At 33.2% G+C, this 18,907-nt stretch overlaps 1 protein-coding gene across 2 annotated transcripts in view; it reads left to right on the forward strand.

Annotated features, from left to right (window-relative positions):
* clstn2b (calsyntenin 2b) overlaps positions 1–18,907 on the forward strand; it is a 56,479-nt gene that overhangs the window by 35,868 nt on the left and 1,704 nt on the right. For both annotated transcript variants that reach the window (XM_058744527.1, XM_058744526.1), the window contains 8 exons: positions 4,466–4,628; positions 7,381–7,547; positions 8,974–9,122; positions 13,216–13,418; positions 14,937–15,107; positions 15,188–15,330; positions 15,403–15,517; positions 16,748–16,929. In XM_058744527.1, the coding sequence (XP_058600510.1) occupies positions 4,466–4,628; positions 7,381–7,547; positions 8,974–9,122; positions 13,216–13,418; positions 14,937–15,107; positions 15,188–15,330; positions 15,403–15,517; positions 16,748–16,929 (1,293 nt within the window). The remainder of the gene's footprint in view (positions 1–4,465; positions 4,629–7,380; positions 7,548–8,973; positions 9,123–13,215; positions 13,419–14,936; positions 15,108–15,187; positions 15,331–15,402; positions 15,518–16,747; positions 16,930–18,907) is intronic.

Here is an 18,907-nt window from a genome sequence, read left to right on the forward strand (position 1 = left end):
TCAAATATGTACACTTTAAGTACTAATATGTACCTTTAAGGTACCAAAATGGACCCTTTAGGTACAAACATGTACCTTTTGAAAAGGTACCACCCCAGTGACAGCTTTTGTAAGTTTGTTTCTGAGAGTGTAGATAGCTAGATAGATACTGTAGATTAACCAGACAGTAAATGACAAAAGTGTTATTAAGTCCTTGTTTTTACTCCCTCGTTCTTGCTCTCGCCTCATTTTAAAGACAGTAGAAACTTCTTCACAGAACTTTCTTTACTTTAAGCACAAAAACAGCCACCGTCTAACAAATATTAGTGATTAATTTCCTCTTAATGCGTTGTGCGTGTTGTGTTTAGATTCACAGGTCTGCTGCAGGTTAATTGAATCCTTCATCTCGTACATGCAACAACACTTGAGTTAGTCCATCATTAAGCATATAATTATGCAAATATCCACTTTTTAGGGTGAAGATAAAGCTTTAGAATAAAGAAAGAGAGAGAAAACAGTGCAGTCATTAAGAGAGTGTTTGTGCCACAGAACAGAGCTACGGGAAGACTTAATTATCTGAGAGAACAAACACACAAACACAGCGCAACACAAAACTAGCAGTGTGCTGCATGAACGTCCCTGCCAAAGACCACTTAAAAACCCATCAGAAAAAATGGCAGGGAGGCTTTAAAACACAAACTCCACCAACAGGATTGGGCACAGAGGACGAGCAAAGTCCTGCTGTCCAAAACAAACAAACTGACGAAAGATCAACTTAAACATCAGAGCATCAAACCACAAAGCCAATTTAGCACCAGCTAGATAGATAACATGGATCTGAAGCAGTGCAGTTGCATTCATTTTTCATTTGAGTCTGTTCCTTTGAAATCTTCATTACCATAACTGTACATGTGCTACATGCTCAGCATTAGAAGATGCAAAGATAGTTTAAAGATTCTACAGAGATTTTAAGCATCAAAGAGCCTTTTTCCCCAGTGGAGAACGAGATCTTGAAGAACTTCACCCCACCTTAAAATGAATTTCATAATGTAGTTTCACGAATACATAAATGTGTTACATAAAATATATGGGGTTGAGGGTCCACTGGCCTGAGGGAGAAACATTTTGGTTTTTGCACGTCTCAGACACTTCAAAGAACATGAGCGATCTTTTTTATATCTTTCCTAAAGGCTTTTTCTTTCCTCTACCCGCAGAGGAAAGAGATCTAATTAAATTAGCTTTTTTTTTAAGAATCTGAGTTTAATTTAATTAGTAAGTGGATGGTGTTGTGTTTCCATTATGAAAATGGATATTAAAAGATGAATATTAATGCAAATGTGAAGTTTCGTTGGACGAGTGCTGAGTGTTGGCTCAATAACATAAATGCCAATTCCAGTGTTTCACTGCACTTCACAAACATAATTTTTCCTCCGTTTGCTTTACGCATTTGTTGCAACATAAAATAAAATAAAATAAAATAAACCTTACATTTAGTATATTTATGCATGCAGAAAAAATTCCACCGGATTCACAACAGGATCATATGCACATAAATTTATCCTCCCACTCAGTCTCGAAACTTATTTACAGGCTGCATTTTTAAGTAATTTCTGTTTTATTTATTGTTAGTCAGAAATAATTAATACGTTTATTATCACATATCTAAATTAAGCGAGTTTGTGCTTAAAACAAGAAAAAAAAAACTGCCAATGGGTTAAAAAAACTTAAATTCTTGTGGAAACTGTTTCAAAATTAAGTAAGTTTAAGCATTAAACTACACTCTTAAAGATAAAGGTGCTTAAAAGGTTCTTCACAGCGATGCCATAGAAGAACCATTCAGTCAAAGGTTCTTTAAAGAACCATCTCTTTCTTACCTTTTTAGAATCTGAAGAACCTTCTAACGCCACGAAGAACCTTTTGTGGAACAGAAAAGTTCTTCAGATGTTAAAGGTTTTTTATGGAACCATTTAGACTAAAAGGTTGTTTTATGGCATCGTGAAGCACCTTTATTTTTAAGAGTGTAGAAAAAAAAAAAACTTTTTTTTAAGAATCTGAGAATTTCATTTAATTAGTAAGTTAATTAGATTAATTAAGTAAGTTTAAGCATTAAACTAGAAAAAAAAAAATTCTACCAAAGGTTTAAGACAAATTTATTTAAATTTATTTAAAATGTATTTTGTTTGTTTGTTTTGTATTTGTTAATGTTGGTTGATTTTCTTGATATGGCACTCATTCTTTGACACCAGTTAGAAGACAGCATGTGTCTCTTAAGTGTTCAGAGACACACTTTGTATTGTCTGAAGACTCGAATTTGAGAGAAACTGTACCTTGTCAAAGGCCGGAAAACAGGTAATGAACAGTTGCTGAAATAGGTGCAAAATGGATAGAAAAAGACAAACAGGCGATTCACACAGATGTGAGAGACACAATAGCACAGCAGTAAGTGTTAAAGTCCCCGGTGTACTTGCAGCATCTGAGCAATTGAAACAAAGGTTTCTCTCTACCTCTGTCGCTCAGTTTGTCTTTGATAAATTGCCTTGCCATCAAGTGGACTTTGGCTTAGTGCGGCTATAAGTCTTTTACCAACTCTATCGATTCAGCACTGTGCGTTTACTGAACACACACAGAGAAAACATCACAGTAAGGCGCTCTACTCTCCAGGGAAAGCGTGAGCGCATCCAAACATGGACGAATTCTCGAACGTACCTGTTTTCTGCATGCTTATAAAACTGAAAACCACAGTAATGTGTGCTAGATGTAAAATAACAGTCATTAAATTACTAAATCTGGATCCACAAGATTGCATGAACCACAACTGCTATCCCCAGCCATTCTCGCATTCACACACACACACACACACACACATCTGCAGAAAATCAATGCCTGCCCAGAGACAAAGAGAAAGAGACAGAAAAGAGAGGCTGAAAAACTGAATGGAATACGAGACGAATACCAATAGAGTATAAAAGTGAAATTTAAAGAAAAAGAAATCAATTTATTCATAATAAGAACGGAGAGAGAAGGAATCGATTCGGGAAAAATAACACGCGCTCTGGCTAAATCTCTCAGTGCCTGTCAAGAACATATTTTCATATTTCATAATTCTCATTACTGTAATGTTATTTTGTACATTTTACATATTTTTAATTCATTCATTATTACAGCCAATATGAATGATTTATTATTATATATTTCAATAGCATATACTGTATATTGCACATATATTGTCAGTATTGTCATAATTAATTATATATATATATATATATATAATAGGTAGGTTGATATGGTTGCTACAGTGTTTGGATTGTTTCATCCATTTTATCATTCATCAGGCAAAATATTGTGTGTAAAATTAATAAGAAACATAAACGGAACATATATATACAACAACATGTATTAAAAAAAGGAGGACATGGAGCGGGGGGCTTCAATTTGGAAGGAGAGGGTGTGACAGTGAGAAGAAGTGAGACTGATGGTGAGATTTCAGGTGCAGGAGGAAAGATGTAGTGAAGATGAGAAATGTCTGATGGTTTCGTCTGAGGGTGTAACAATCAGTTCCACTAGACTCTACGACCCTGACCGCCTGCCAGACACACAAACACACACTGTGTGTGACAGAGCGAGCAGAAACCGTCTGCTGCCGTGTGCTTTTGACTGGCAGCGGTCCAGACGGGCCAAACACAGACAGAGCTTTCCATCATTAACAAACACACACTCACGCAACTTTACATTTAATCCTGTCTGTCTATTTGTTTTCCAAGAAGACAAGCATCTCTATAACTATACTACCGATCATAGTTAGGGTTAGTGATTTCAACAAGGCTGTTGTTGTTAACTAAAACTATTAAAAGTCATTTTCTTTAATTGAAGTAACGCTGAAATGAAATATAAATATTAGATTAAAAACTTAAACAACTTAAATGAAAATTAACTGAAACAAGACTGTAAGTTTAAGGTGAAGTACTAAAACTACATAAATAAACTAATTAAAACCACATAGAAATTTTAAAAACTGACAAAAGCACATAAAATTACTAAAACTTAAAAATAAAAATCTAAAATAATTTGTATATATTTATTTAATTACAAATTGTAATCTGTTACTGATTACAAATTACATGATGACATGTAATACTTATTTTAGGTAATGTATTTAATAATTAATCTAATTTAATTAATTCAATCATAAAAATTAAAAATGAGTAAATTATTTGAAAATGAAACACCTGGCAAAACAAATTTGAAATATTTTGACCATAAATTGAAACCTAAATATGTTTAAAAAGAACAAAATCTAATAAAAATGACAAAACCACAAACTAAAATTAAAATGAAAATTATAAAAATAAAACCTTAAATAATAGTAATTTAAAAAACTAAAGCAAAAAAGTATATAAATGATACTAAAATAACGCATTGAAGCAAAAATGAAAACAGCAGATATAGAGAAAGCAGAAATATTGTGAACTTTCTCTCTTTCTCTCAGATCTGTGATAAGGAGTGGCATTATTACGTCATCAGCGTTGATTTCCCAGTGGTGACGCTGTATGTGGACGGCGTGACCTATGACCCGTACCTGGTGACAGATGACTGGCCCATCCACTCCTCTCAGATCGACGTGCAGCTCACTGTAGGAGCCTGCTGGCAAGGTGAGAGGAATGGCATGTGGGCGTGGCTAGCGTGTGTTGTGGGTGTGGTCAGTGTGCACGTGACTTGAAAATCTCACAGCATGAGCAAATATCATCCCCTTGGAATTATAAGGTTCTATCTGACATTGTTGTCAAAATTGAGTTATTCACCTGTTCTTATTCTGTGACAAATTATTTACATTATGTGATAGATTTTTCAATGTTGTGAACATTTTGGGACTTTTTATTTAAAAATCTATCTACACAGTCGAATGGAATGCAAAAACTTTTAAGCTTAAAACTACTCGGAATGCAGATAGAACCTTATAATTCCAAGGGGATGATATCTCTTTCTTTTGCAATCCCCGTTTCACTTCTTTTCCTTTTCCTCAAGCGCAGCTCCGGAAAACAAATGAGTTGACCTCTTGACCTGCCGTGTGTTTCCCAAAAGCAACGTTCGCAGTGGTCGCAAGTTCCATCGTTACCGATAGAGTTAAATGGGACTTGCCACTAACGAAGCTTTTGGGAAACACACTCCTGCCCGTGCTCTCTCTTTGTGTCTCTGAGCTTCTGTGTTTCGTAATGAATGCAATACAAGAGTGAGATGGATAATAAAAAGATCATTTTGTGTGGGAAAAAATATAATGAGCGCTGACTGGACAGTTGCTCTTTTTAAGATTTGTGGAGCCAGTTTAATCATTTCTCATGATTCAGTTCAGTTTACACCACTTCGTATGCACTGATTATAGAAGATAGAACAATATTTTTTAACATTGTAATCAATATAAATATTTTTCTTCAAAGAGCCAGTGCTATATTAATATCATTGAGATACTATTATTTATATTTTGAATGAGTTTTTATTTTTATAAAATAAAAATATACAACATATTATTTTTTATGTTGTGTTTTTGTCATTTATAGTGGGTTTTTTTTTTGTCTTTATAGTTTTTATTAATTTTATTTAACTTTTATGTTCAGGTATTTTAGTACATTAAGTTAATAAAGTAAATCATATATTTTATATATTTTATATATCTTATTGTATTTCGGTTAAAGTTTGTTTTATTTCAAATAACGAAATTTAATGGTTTTAGTTTCTGTTTTATTGAACTATAATAAGCCTTTTCACCAGTGTATTGTTAACTCAATAATCTTTTTCGTTAAATAAAATCAAGTAAAAATATTAGCCAAAAGATAAACAAGAAATAATAAAATAGAAACAAACTAACTAGAAATGTTGCCTTGGCAACAAACTGAAATAAAATATGTTGAAGTCTAAGTACTAAAATTACTAAAACAATACAATTGTTAAATACAATTAAAAATAAATTAAAGCTGTAGAAATACTTTTTTAAAAATTAAAAATATAGTAGTATTAATAAATACATTTTAATACATTTAATAATCAAATATTATCAATAAATACTATAATAATGTATGAATAATACAAAAATAGCAGTGCTTTTATCACACTTTTGCATTAAAAGAGATTTGAGTACCCCAAACTATAGCCTTGTACCCTCCCCACATACACACACACACACACACACACACACACACAGCAGCCTGATACACATCAGTATGCCATCGCCCGAGGCTCACAGATACCCGATCATAAACACACTCAGAGACGCTTCATTACACACAGACGTGTCTCATACAGAGCAGATAGATGCATCAGGTAATTGCTCATTATCGCTGACTTGGGTCACCATTAAGTTAAATCATGTTATCGGTTCGTTTCAGTGCAGCTTCTACCTCTAGCTCAACTGAAATTTAATATGCGTGTATATGATGAATAACGTGTGATGTGTAACTGTGGCCCAATCAGTCAGTAACTGTGGTGATTACAACATTTATTACATGCTACAAATGTATATATATATATATTTTTTTTAATTCAAATATAGACCTTTATGAATTACTATTTGTGATCACTTTATCGGATTCTTTAAAACAACCAAATATTTAATTCCGAAATGCCTTGAGAAAATAATTTTACAAAAAATGATTGCACCATTAGAATTAAACAGTTGTAATATATGTCTACTTAAACATTCAAAAACTCCCTCCCCAGTCTACCATGACCATTTATGGAAACTAGACAGCAAAAATGGGCCAATCAGAAACCATCACACTATTGACATCACAACCATAAGCTTATTTACATACAAAAGTGGTTGGGAACGTTTTTTAGACTTTTAATGTTTTTGAAGGTCTCATCTGATCACTTAGGCTGCATTTAGTTGATCAAAAATACATTAAAACAGAAATTTTGTGAAATATGCTTACAATTTAAAATAACTGTTTTCTATTTGAATACATGTTAAAATGTAACTTATTGCTGTGATCAAAGCTGAAATTACAGCATCATTACTCCAGTTTTCAGTGTCACATGATCCTTCAGAAATCATTCTGATATGCTGATTTGCTGCTTAAGAAACATGTATTATTATCAATATTTTTGTGGAAACTGCCATATTTTTTTCAGGATTCTTTGATGAATAGAAAATTCAAAAGAACAGCATTTATTTGAAATAGAAATATTTTGTAACATTATACATTTTTACTATAATGCATATTTGCTTAATAAAAGTATTTATTTCTTTAAAATAAAATCTGACCCAAAAGAGCCTATTTAATTCTATTAGCCAGTCAATGCAAGGTCAAGAAAAACTAAATTGTGACTGGATTTGGTGCAAGAAACATTATAAATGGAATATTAAAATGCTACAGAATCATATCACATGTCACGTGTGTTTGTGTGCAGGTGGTGAGGTCTCTAAAGCAAAGTTTACGCAGTATTTCAGAGGCAGTTTGTCTGGACTGACGATACGACCAGGAAAGATTGAAAGCCAGAAAATCATCTCCTGCCTACAGGCCTGCAAAGAAGGACTGGACATCACCTCACTGGAGAGCCTTGGACAGAGGATAAAGGTTACACACATTCACACAAATTCAAATTACAAATCTGAATGAATGAGCTGTGCTTGAAGCCAATGTGCAATGCTCAACTATAGCTCAACTACTTCAAGGACACAGATTTGATTGCACATTCTGGTGAATTTTATACTGTAAGTCACATTGCATTAGTTCTGAAAAGGAGTTTGCCCTAAATAAAACCAAAGAAAAGAGATGAAACTCACTATTTTGTTGAAAACGAATGAGGAAAAAGTGACGAAAAGCCAGGAGATGAGACTTGAGGAGAGATATTTCTGTACGCACATTTTCCATTTTCTGCTTTGCTTTCCTCTGTTCTGTTCTATTGTATTTGAGAAGCTCTAGGGAAGATTTGAGGATCAAATGAAAGCAGGTTTTACAGACAGAGAGTCAGAGTGTTAGTGAGAGACAGAAGACAGGTGTTCCTTCACTCAGGTGGTCTGATCGCTCATAAGCTCGAAGCAGGATTGTGCTTCATTCAGAACCATGAACCAGAACATGCAGAATTTGAATTTAGATTAGTAATTTAATTCATATAGCTGCTGTAAGTGTAGTTGATCATAAAATTATCTGCATAAATTACCATAAATTACACCTGTTAACATACACAAAACAGTAGATTACATTAATAATTCATTTCTGAAATGCCACAGGATTCTGATCCAGACTTGGGTGTTGATCAAATAATTCAAAAACACCAATTTACTCATTCATTTGACCAATTCATTGACAAGAACTGACTAGTTTAATAGCCTATTTACACTACACAAAAATAATCACTGAAATATTTTAGAGCAAAATTACGCTTTAAAAAACAAATCTTGTAGTTTTACAAAAAAAACCCCCCAAAAAAACAGTAAAAATGTATACATATTTACAAAACAACCTTATTTAAATTCAATACATTTAATAATAATTGACATTGATAAATAATAAGTTATATACATTTAATAAATGATACAAAATAATAAATGGTTTCAGTCATTTACAGTTAAAATTACAATATTTTTTTTTACAGAATATAGCAAATAAAAATAATTTTTTCAAAGTTGCAAATATAACAAAGATTACAACAAATATTTCAGTCTTTCTGCTTAAAATTTTCATTTAATTACTTGCACATTTTTGTCATTCTGAAATTTTCTATCAATTTCTAGGTGAAAATTGTTTCTACACCGATATTTTTCAGTGTAGAAATAATATTCAAAATTGAAAAAATATGCATTATTAACCTTATTTTTATGCAATTGTTACAATTCCTGGGTTGAATTTCCTCTTCCTGTCATTCAAATTCAAATTTCAATTCAGATTCTTAGACATTTCTTCATTTCTGAGTTTTGCACATCTCTGCCTCAAATGCTCACTCTCATAGACACTTTGATAGTATAATATCCCACATTTTTCTGTCTCTGTCTTCTCTCAGTTCCATCTGAATCCCGCTCAGTCTCTGGTGGTGATGGAGGGAGAGGATCTGGAGCAGATGAACGGCGCACTGAGAAAAGTTTCTTACATCAACTCTCGGCAGTTTCCCACCAAGGGATCGCGTCACCTCCGGATCTCGACGGCAGTGCAGTAAGATTATAAATATTCATGAGATCCCATTTCTGAACTACAGTACTAGAGTTTTAGCTCTGGAATATGGCAATATGAATAATCAAACCATTTATATCTGGTTGCAAAGTTCTGATAAGCATCCCAGAATTTTTAACTGTGCTTCGACTCTGGCTGGAAAAGTTATTAAAACTATATCCTACTGCATGTAAAAAAAAAATATATATATATATATATATATATATATATATATATATATATATTGAAGAATGTTTTACAAGAAAATACTATTTTAGTCTTTCTAGTTTAAAATTGACATTTAATTCAATGTGTTACTTGGCATTTCTTACATTTAAAGGTGCTATATGTAATTCTTTGACTGTACCAAAGCACAAAATACCACAGTAAGTTTGTAGTTGGTTTAGGAAACATGTAAGTTTACATACTTGTTCTCTGAAAAACAATACTGAATTTATTCTACTTTGAAATATGTGTTTCGTGTCGGAATGTCTGTTTTTGTTTTGGTCTGTGTGATTCCACCCACTGCCAATTTACCCAATAGTATTTTGACACCCCGGGTTGCCAGTTGGTGGAAAACACAGCGTATTGCAGCCATGGAAGCCAGCAAATGAAATGGATCAGATATCGCCGATTCTACCTGACCTAAAAAGCCTCAGCATCCACGTAAAGAACTCTATGACCAGAGGAATATTAAAACATAGATAAAATCGACTCATCAACTTACAGTGAGAAGCTCGTCGCCTTCCAGTGTCCTCAATCTGGCAACCTTTTTCCACTATTTAGAACATTGGAAAGGTTCCATTGATGTTAAAAGTTCTTCATGGAACCATATGCCAACAAGAACCTTTATTGAGTGTTATTTGTAACTAGATTTGTACATTTTCTGCTAGCTAGCTGCTGGCTATTTCAAATCCCTAATCATACTATAAGCAATTCTAACCCTTCTTGTAACCTTTACTCTTATTCTGTTTTTATCTAATTCATATTCCAAGCTTAGGGAGGTTTAATTTTTTATGTACAGATGGGGAAATGGAAAGAGAATAACAGAGAGATTTGAATTTTTTTGGAACAGAAATGCACCCACTGGCGCCCCATGATTATTCAAAGCAGATCATGAATATGCATAAGCCCCTAGAGGATTATGACCCGCCCCTCGGAGGCTTCAGCACAGCTAGTGGGCGGAGTTCCTTCAGCAAGGGCAACAGGGAATTAGCATGAAAACACACACATACACACACACAACACTAAAACACACATAATAGAGCAATTAAGTATTATATTACTGTAAGACATTTAATTGAAATCTAGCTTCTCTCATTCTTAAAACTTGCTGATAACAGACTTATATTGACACAAACGTGTTGTGTTTTGCATAATTAGTAACTTTTTTCTAAAAGTAATTTACACAATTCATGTACACTTTTGCGAAGTAACAGATTGCTTGTCAAGGAGACAAACACTGTGCAAAAACTCAGAATTAAAGGAAACACAATATCACCTTGGCGTAAAAAGTAATGATGTAAACATGGAAAAGCGACCTATGGGGACAGAACTTGTTTTGCATGGAGACCTGAAGTCATTTCAACATTTACAGGAGCTAGACAGTGATTAAAAAATACCAGAAAAATCTGTGTTTTTCTCCCACCAGCCAAAATAAAATGTGAGGTCAAATCATCAGGGATGCACTGCAATTATTATATAATTATCTTTATAATTCTGTTTCTAATAATTCTGCTAGTAACAATAAGCTGATAATTATATGTGTGTTATGAACAGATAAAATGCTATACTGTTTAAAGAAATAGAAAATATTTGTTTTAAAAATGTTTTAAATGCTACAAGTGAATTTATGATGCAACAAAAATCATAATTACCAGTATTTTGGCCAATATTGAGATCTACTAATATCACTCATTTATTGAACTTATTAAATGTTTTTCAATAGGGGATTTCCTTTAAAATAAATAAATACATTTTTAAAATATTATTGCAATGCAATACAATATATTCCAATATTTAAATAAAAAAGGATTTATTTTGAGAATTGCTAAAGATTACATTTAATTAAATTAATATTGTTGTGAAAGTTTAATTTTAGGTGAACAATAAATAATAGCAAAAAAAGCCATATAAATGTAAAACTAGAAGAAAATCATCATGCAAAATTAAATATTCAATACTGAACAGTAAAGTTTACACTTGGCTCCTTCAGTGCTGGAATATGTTGATGTGTTTAAACAGATGTGAAGCAAACATCCAGGTTTAGTGAATGGCAGAATGCCTCATCCTTCATTATCCACTGCCATTCGAATGCATAAATTTCATCATGGAAAATCCAAGCATATGTTCGACACACGTCACCCTGAGAAACAATTGACATCCAAACATAGGGCTAAAGATGTCAAACAGCATGCATCGTTTGGTCATCAGTCAATCGCCACAGATTGTAAAAGAATAAGTTAAATCATATTTTAGTTTAAACCAAGTGTATCTTGTAGCAAACAGCTGTTTTCGCAACGAAACATGAATTAATCTCTTCAAGCCTCAGCGTATCTAAACCTTCAGTCACAGATGGTTTCCTCCATTCATTTCCTGTCTGTTGATGAATGTGAGTTTTTGTTTGCATCAGGATTAAGAACAACATCTTTAATTAGAGAAGGCGGATCTGTGTTCATTTGTGGATAATGGACTTCCTACTTCCTGTCGTTCAGAGCTGCTTCACGGTGGTGAAATCACTAGAGTTGTAAATTAATTCTAGTAAACACCGTTTGTGTTTTGCTTTTAAGCTTATTAAGTCCAATTACTGTGAGATTCAAGAAAGCCGAAGTGTTATTAATTCACTGCAGGCGTAGTTTTTCTCTTTGTGTGAAGTTATCAGCGCTGCAGTCTCCGTAATGAGTTGGGAACAGCTCCAAGTCATTTGTTTACACTCTACACATCACTGTCGAATGCTTCTTATTATTTATATCCAATAGAAGATGCCTTCACCTCTGAGGGAGTGTTTGCAGGACTCAAAATGAACTTCATGCCCAACCTGCCAATGACAAGTGAACTGAAACAATTTACCAGCTCTAAATATCAGGTTTATGATAGTTAACAAAAAACAAAGGCAAAAACCATAGAACAATTTGTTAAAAATAAAATAAACTTTAACTTAAATTAAATCAAATCAAATATAAAATAAATGTTATGCATGTTGCCAGTCAAATTCGTTTTCATTTAGTTTATCTTGATGTACTAAAATAACTAAACCTTAAAGAAATTAATGAAAACTATATATTTTAAAATAAATAAATAAATAGAAATGACATAAACACAACAAAAAAACTTCAGGACTAAAATAAAAACAGAAAATAGAAGAACAAAAATAGAATAAAAATATTAATATTCAAAATATCAATAAAAATTATAATAGTATCACAGTGAGACTAAAATAACCCTGCTAAATATTAATTATACTGTAGGTGATGGGAAATTATTTTGCATTATATAATTATGTCCAAAAATAACTTTTGCCAATTTCAACTGAATTGATCAAGTTGATCAACTTTATATGTGACCCTGGAGCACAAAACCAGTCATAAGTAGCACAGGTATATTTTTGTAGCAATAGCCAACAATACATTGTATGGGTCAAAATGATCAATTTTTCTTTTATGCCAAAAATCATTAGGATATTAAGTAAAGATCATGTTCCATTAAGATATTTTGTAAATGTTCTACTGTAAAAATATCAAAAATTAATTTTTGATTAGTAATATGCATTGCTAAGAACTTCATTTGGACAACTTTAAAGGTGATTTTCTCAAAATGTTTGCACCCTCAGATTCCAGATTTTCAAATAGTTGCATCTCAGCCAAATATTGTCTTATCCTAACAAACCATACATCAATGGAAAGCTTATTTATTCATAAACGTAAATCTGAAAAAAAGGATCTTTTAGAAATAAAAGTTCCTAATAAAGCCACTGGCAATATGGCAGCTGCATTTGTTGCTTACTTTTGGACCCTGTATGTGTGTGTTTGTGTGTGTCTGTATCTAAAATAACACACAAAAGTAAAAGAATGTGTTGTTGTGTTTGTGATCTCTGCAGGTGTTTCGGAGAGGATGTGTGTATTTCTGTGCCTGATATTGAGGCAGTCGTCATGGTAATGCAGCCTAGTGAACCACGCATCACAATCACTGGGGCGGAGCACCTGACCGTCCCCGCCTCCGACCTTGCCCTCGGCCTATCCCTGTTCAGAGATTTGCATATTATTAGCACAGTAACAAAAAGCGACGGACAGACAAACACAGGTACAGAGAACCATTTCTAGAATCACCTTTCTTCTCTTAATGGGTTCAATCATTGTTCAAAATGATTATTTACTCACCTTCGTATCGTTCTAAACTTAAAATTTAAGTGATATATTGTAATGCTTATTCAAACCTGTTTTGACCCACCATATTGAATATACAGGAATGAGATCTAAGAGGGAACATTCTCAGCAAATTTTCAGTAAATCATCATTTTTGGAGCTTGACAGGATCCATTCTATGCCAAAGCATCCTGCTCAACTTTACCTTGTGTGTTGAACAAAAGAAAAGTCAGAGACATGAAGTTGAGTAAACGATGACAGATTTTTCCTTTTTGGGTGAACTATTTCTGCAACAAAAACACTACTAATGAAAACAACCCACAAAGAAAGTCCCCAAACGCAGCGCAGAGCGCATTATTCACTGACAGACCGCAGGTGTCATGCTGTTTTGGTGGAAAACAACAGTAAATGCAAAAAAACATGTTAATAAATCATAAAAGACAGATGCTCACTGCACCCTCCACCCTCACAACACAACACAACACACAACACACGAGTCTTTCATGAGGATGCTTTTCTGAATCTGAAACGCCTCTCCTTCCATTATTCTGAGGGCTAATTTGTTTACTTTAAATGAGACAAATCCAAGAAAACTACACTTTTCTTGCTCTTTCCAATTAAAGTTTCAGTCACTATGTAGATATTCATTAGCATTCAAAAACATTGGGGTGAATTCGATCTTTTTTAAAGAAATTAATACCCTAAATTCAGCACAGATGCAATAAATTGATCAAAAGTGAAAGTAAAGACATGTAAACCATGTAAAACAAAATATGAATATTTCTTATAAATTTCTTATAAACTTTCTGTTCATCAAAGTATCCTGAAAAAAAAAAAAAAGTTTCCACAAAAATGTGAAGAAGCACATCTGTTTTCAACATTGCTAATAATCAGAAATGTTTGTTGAGCAGCAAATCAGCATATTAGAATGATTTCTGAAGGATCATGTGACGCTGAAGACTGGAGTAATGATGCTGAAAATTCAGCTTTGCATCACAGGAATAAATTACACTTCAAAATATGTTTAGGGTTATTTTAAATTGTAATAATATTTTATAATTAATAACATTTATTACTGTTTTTACTTAATTTTTTATGTGTTCTTTCAATAAAAATTTATTAATTAAAAAAATCTTACCAACCCCAAACCTTTGAACAGTAGTATATGACTAGTATATGAACTACTCTGGTACATCATCAGAATAGAGGTCATTTGCATATAGAAACCTACTTGATATATTAAATATTATATAAGTGTTTAATATGCGTACTTTAAATTGATCAAAAAAAAAAAAAAAAAAAAAAACTGGACCAAAATTATATGACCATTATATTGCATATACTACATGGCTATTATAATTCTGAAAACTGTGGGAATTATGGCAGAGAAAGAAAGATTTCTTTTTTATTATTATTATTATTCATTAAAATTTGTTTCATCTTTGTATGTGTGCAGATCACTGGTCAGGTGCATTTAAGGAAATCACACATAATCTGGACTACTGTGACATCATTGTGTTGGGGGAGGAGTTAAGGGCGGGGCTAGAGAGTTTGGAACTGCACCACAGCGCCTTATTGGGCAAACACCTGGAATATGCCAACTCCAGCACTGGCATGTCCATATATGGTAAAAACAAACTCTGCAACTTACTTTTGTGTTTCCCAACACAATTTCCTCACTTCTTTCATCTTCTACATCTGTTTTAGGTGTGGACTCCATCTCTCATTACACAGAGGTGATCAGACAGGTGCGTTATCAGAGCCGTCAGGCTGTCGACTCCGTCCGCACCTTCAGACTCACCTGTTCTGAGCTCAACGGACGTTACACCAGCGATCAGTATACATTACAGGTGAGAACCAAACAAAGAAATGCCACGGCTCTGATCTATGTCCTAAAGATGCTCTATCACTCTTTCTCCTAGGTCAACATCCTTCACAGTGAGGAAGCCATTGAACATGTCAATCATGCGATGGCTCCGCCCAAATACATGCAAATTATTCACCCTACAGTCATAGAATCAAACAACTACAGCATAGGTGAGTGAAAATCATGATGATTGTGTCAGACTGAATTAAGTGTGTCTGTGATTATGTTAATTATGTAAACATTAGCTGAGGTGATACCAAATATGAAATACTTTATAGATATATTCATCTCAGTTATAATTAAGTCATACACTACCACTCAAAAGATTGAGGTTGGCAAGGTTTTTGGAAGAAGTCTCTTCTGCTAACCAAGGCTCCATTTATTTGATTAAAAATACAGTAAAAACAATAATATTGTGGAATATTATTACAATTTAAAATAACTGTTTTCTATTTGAATATATATGTAAGATGTAATTTATTCCTGTGATCAAAGCTGAATCATTACTGCAGTTTTCAGTGTCACATGATCCTTCAAAAATCATTCTAATATGCTGATTTGATGCTCATGTATATTTCTGATTATTATCAGTGTTGGAAAGTCATGCTGCTTTATATGTTTGTGGAAACTGATACATTTTTTAGGATTCTTTGACGAACAGAAAGTTCAAAAGTAACCGCATTTATTTGAAATTTAAATCTTTTGTAACATTCTAAATGGTTTACTGTCATTTTCAATCAATATAATGCATCATTGCAGAATAAATCGATTAATTTCTTTCAAAAATCAATCATACTAACCCCATTTTATAAAGGAAGAAGAATTAACAATGAACAATAATAAATATATAAATTAAATGCTGTCAATAAAAAGTGTTCTGTTTATTATTAGTTCATGATACTTAATGCATTAACTAAAGTTAACGTTAACTGAATGCCATTCAGACAATATTTTCAATATATCATTCCATTTAAGGTTGGGAAACAAAAATAACTGGTTCCAGTTTAAAAACTATTGCCAGTGTAGTCTGAATCCTGAAAAAAAGTATTTAAAAAAATAGACTTAAATCAGGTTATGAATCACTTACTGAATCAGCTGAAATGAAGTGTTAACCACTAGTTATTAAACTCAAATAAACCAAGAACTGTAACTACTGTATGTTCTTAAAGATTCACATCCAATACAGTTCGATTCACTGAGGCTTCCTTAAAAGTACCAAAAGAATCATGCATGCAATCATTAAGGAATCAACTGACAAAAAAACTATACAAAATATGGCAATTATTTAGAGCATACTAAACAGATGGGACTGTCATCCTCACAGATTCTTGTCCAATTATCACATCTATTTTAAAGTCTACGGGGTGTGAGATTTAAGTGCATTTATTGTTTTTCTCTAGTTATACCTGCCGCTGCTACTGCAGTCATTGTGCTGTGTATCGCCGCCCTGCTGGTGGTGCTTCTGAGTGTTTACCGCCTCAACCAACCACAAAACCAAGAGCACATTCACACGCACACGCTGCCAGAGAAACAAGCAGACTGCGACGGATCCTCTCTCTCCATCACTGTCAACCCTCTGGAGGTACGACAAACCGTCTACATGCTCAAGCAACACAAGACACCATAATGTAAAGAAGCTGCCAGAATGTTGACGTCTGTCAAACTGTCACAGCATGCACGAGTCTCTGTGAAAACGAAAACTTTTCCTTATAGCTGACAGTACAGCAGTTACACAATCAGCTAGAGCTGAACAACTGACTTAAACGGTTAGAAGAAATGAAAGCACCAAAATTATATGAGAGATCATTGGCCTAGTATTTTGCCTTTAGTATGTTCCTCAAGCAATATCTCTGTTGATCCTTGAGATTTGAATTAGATCTGAAGATTAGAGCATCAATAACATTCTAACCAGCCTATCCCTTCCCTCCCTGGTTTTTCTAGCTAGTTATATGGTTTAGAATTGGGTTTAGAACCAGGACTGTTATTGTTTGGAGGCATTATTTATCTAGTTAAAAAAAAAAAAAAAATTTTAATCACAATGGTCACTTTCACAGACTATCATGCAAAAGACCAGGGTTTGACTCCCTATTGAGGAGATTTGTTCTTTTGGAGCTGTTGTGGTTGTTAAAGAAATGTTCTGGGTGTCGTTCAAGTTAAGCTCAATTGACAGCATTTGTGGCAAAAAATCATTTCCACTTAAAAAAAAAAAAAAAATATATATATATATATATATATATACACACACACACACAAATCTGGGTTACAGTGAGGCATTTACGTTGGAAGTGATTAGTGCCAATCCGTAAATGTTAAAATACACACAGATTCAATAATATGGCCACAAAACTTAAACAATTTGTGTTAAAGGGATAGTCCACCCAAAAATTTAAATTCTGTCATCATTTACTCACCCTCATATCATTTCAAACCTTTATGCCATCTTTCTCTGGAACACAAAAGATGATGTTTTGAAGGGCGAAAGTCAACCATGAAATAAAATTAGGTTGAGTAAATGACGACAATTTTCATTTTAGGGTGAACTATATAATTATTTTTTTTAAAGTGTGTAATGCTATATCCAATTGTCAACATTGTTGTGACAACAGAACTCCGTAAACCCTAAAATAACTTGAGAAATTATGATTTAAACAGCTTTACATCTCAAATATTGCATATGTCTAAAATGAAAAGCTTCACATCTCTGCCTTTAAATCCCCACTAAGTGCCTCACTGTATAGCCTTGATTTGTGCTTTTTAAAGAAAAGAAGGAATGAGATGTAATTCATTTGTGTTAATTTTCACATTCATGTCACTTCAAAAACCTGTATGACTTACTTTCTTCCTGAATGTTCACAATTGTTGTGAATTTCCTTGTAAATAACTATAAATTATGAGTCTTAATATTGATTATTACAGCCAAGCAAGATGTGTTCAATAGCCAAATTTGAAGCATGTTCACATTCCTCTTTTCCTTACAATGAAAGTAGATGGAGACTGGGGCTTTCAAGCTCAAAAGTCCATTCACTATATTCACTTAAGTTGTATGACAGATATATGTGTAGAAAAGACTGATATTAATCTGTAATTTTCTAAAGGAAAACGAACAGCTTAGACATTCAGCTATAAATGTCCTCTTTTGTGTCCCTGGAAGAAAGTAGAGTACATTTAGACATAAACTACATTTTGGATGTACTACCTGTTTAAAGCAACTGTATGTAAGGGTTTTGTTTGTTTTTTACCTTAAAATATCATTTTCAAAATCATTCTGATGGTACACAAATTTGTAATAAGGCAAATGGCTTGTGTTTATTAACCACATCTATCTATGGAAGCCCGTTTCCGCCACTGAATAAAAAAAATGAAAAAAGGAACTAAACTAAACTAAACTTTAAATTCTAACTATTCTGACTTTTTTTCTTAGAATTCTGAGATAAACTCGCAATTGCGAGTTATAAAGTCAGAATTTCAGAATTGTGAGATGAGTTTTTTTTCTCACAATTGCGAGTTTATCTCACAGTTCCGACCTTATAAGACAATTGCGAGTTATTAAGTCAGAATTG

The sequence above is a fragment of the Onychostoma macrolepis genome, chromosome 15 (genome assembly GCF_012432095.1).
Source record: "Onychostoma macrolepis isolate SWU-2019 chromosome 15, ASM1243209v1, whole genome shotgun sequence".
NCBI classification, from domain to species: Eukaryota; Metazoa; Chordata; class Actinopteri; order Cypriniformes; family Cyprinidae; genus Onychostoma; species Onychostoma macrolepis.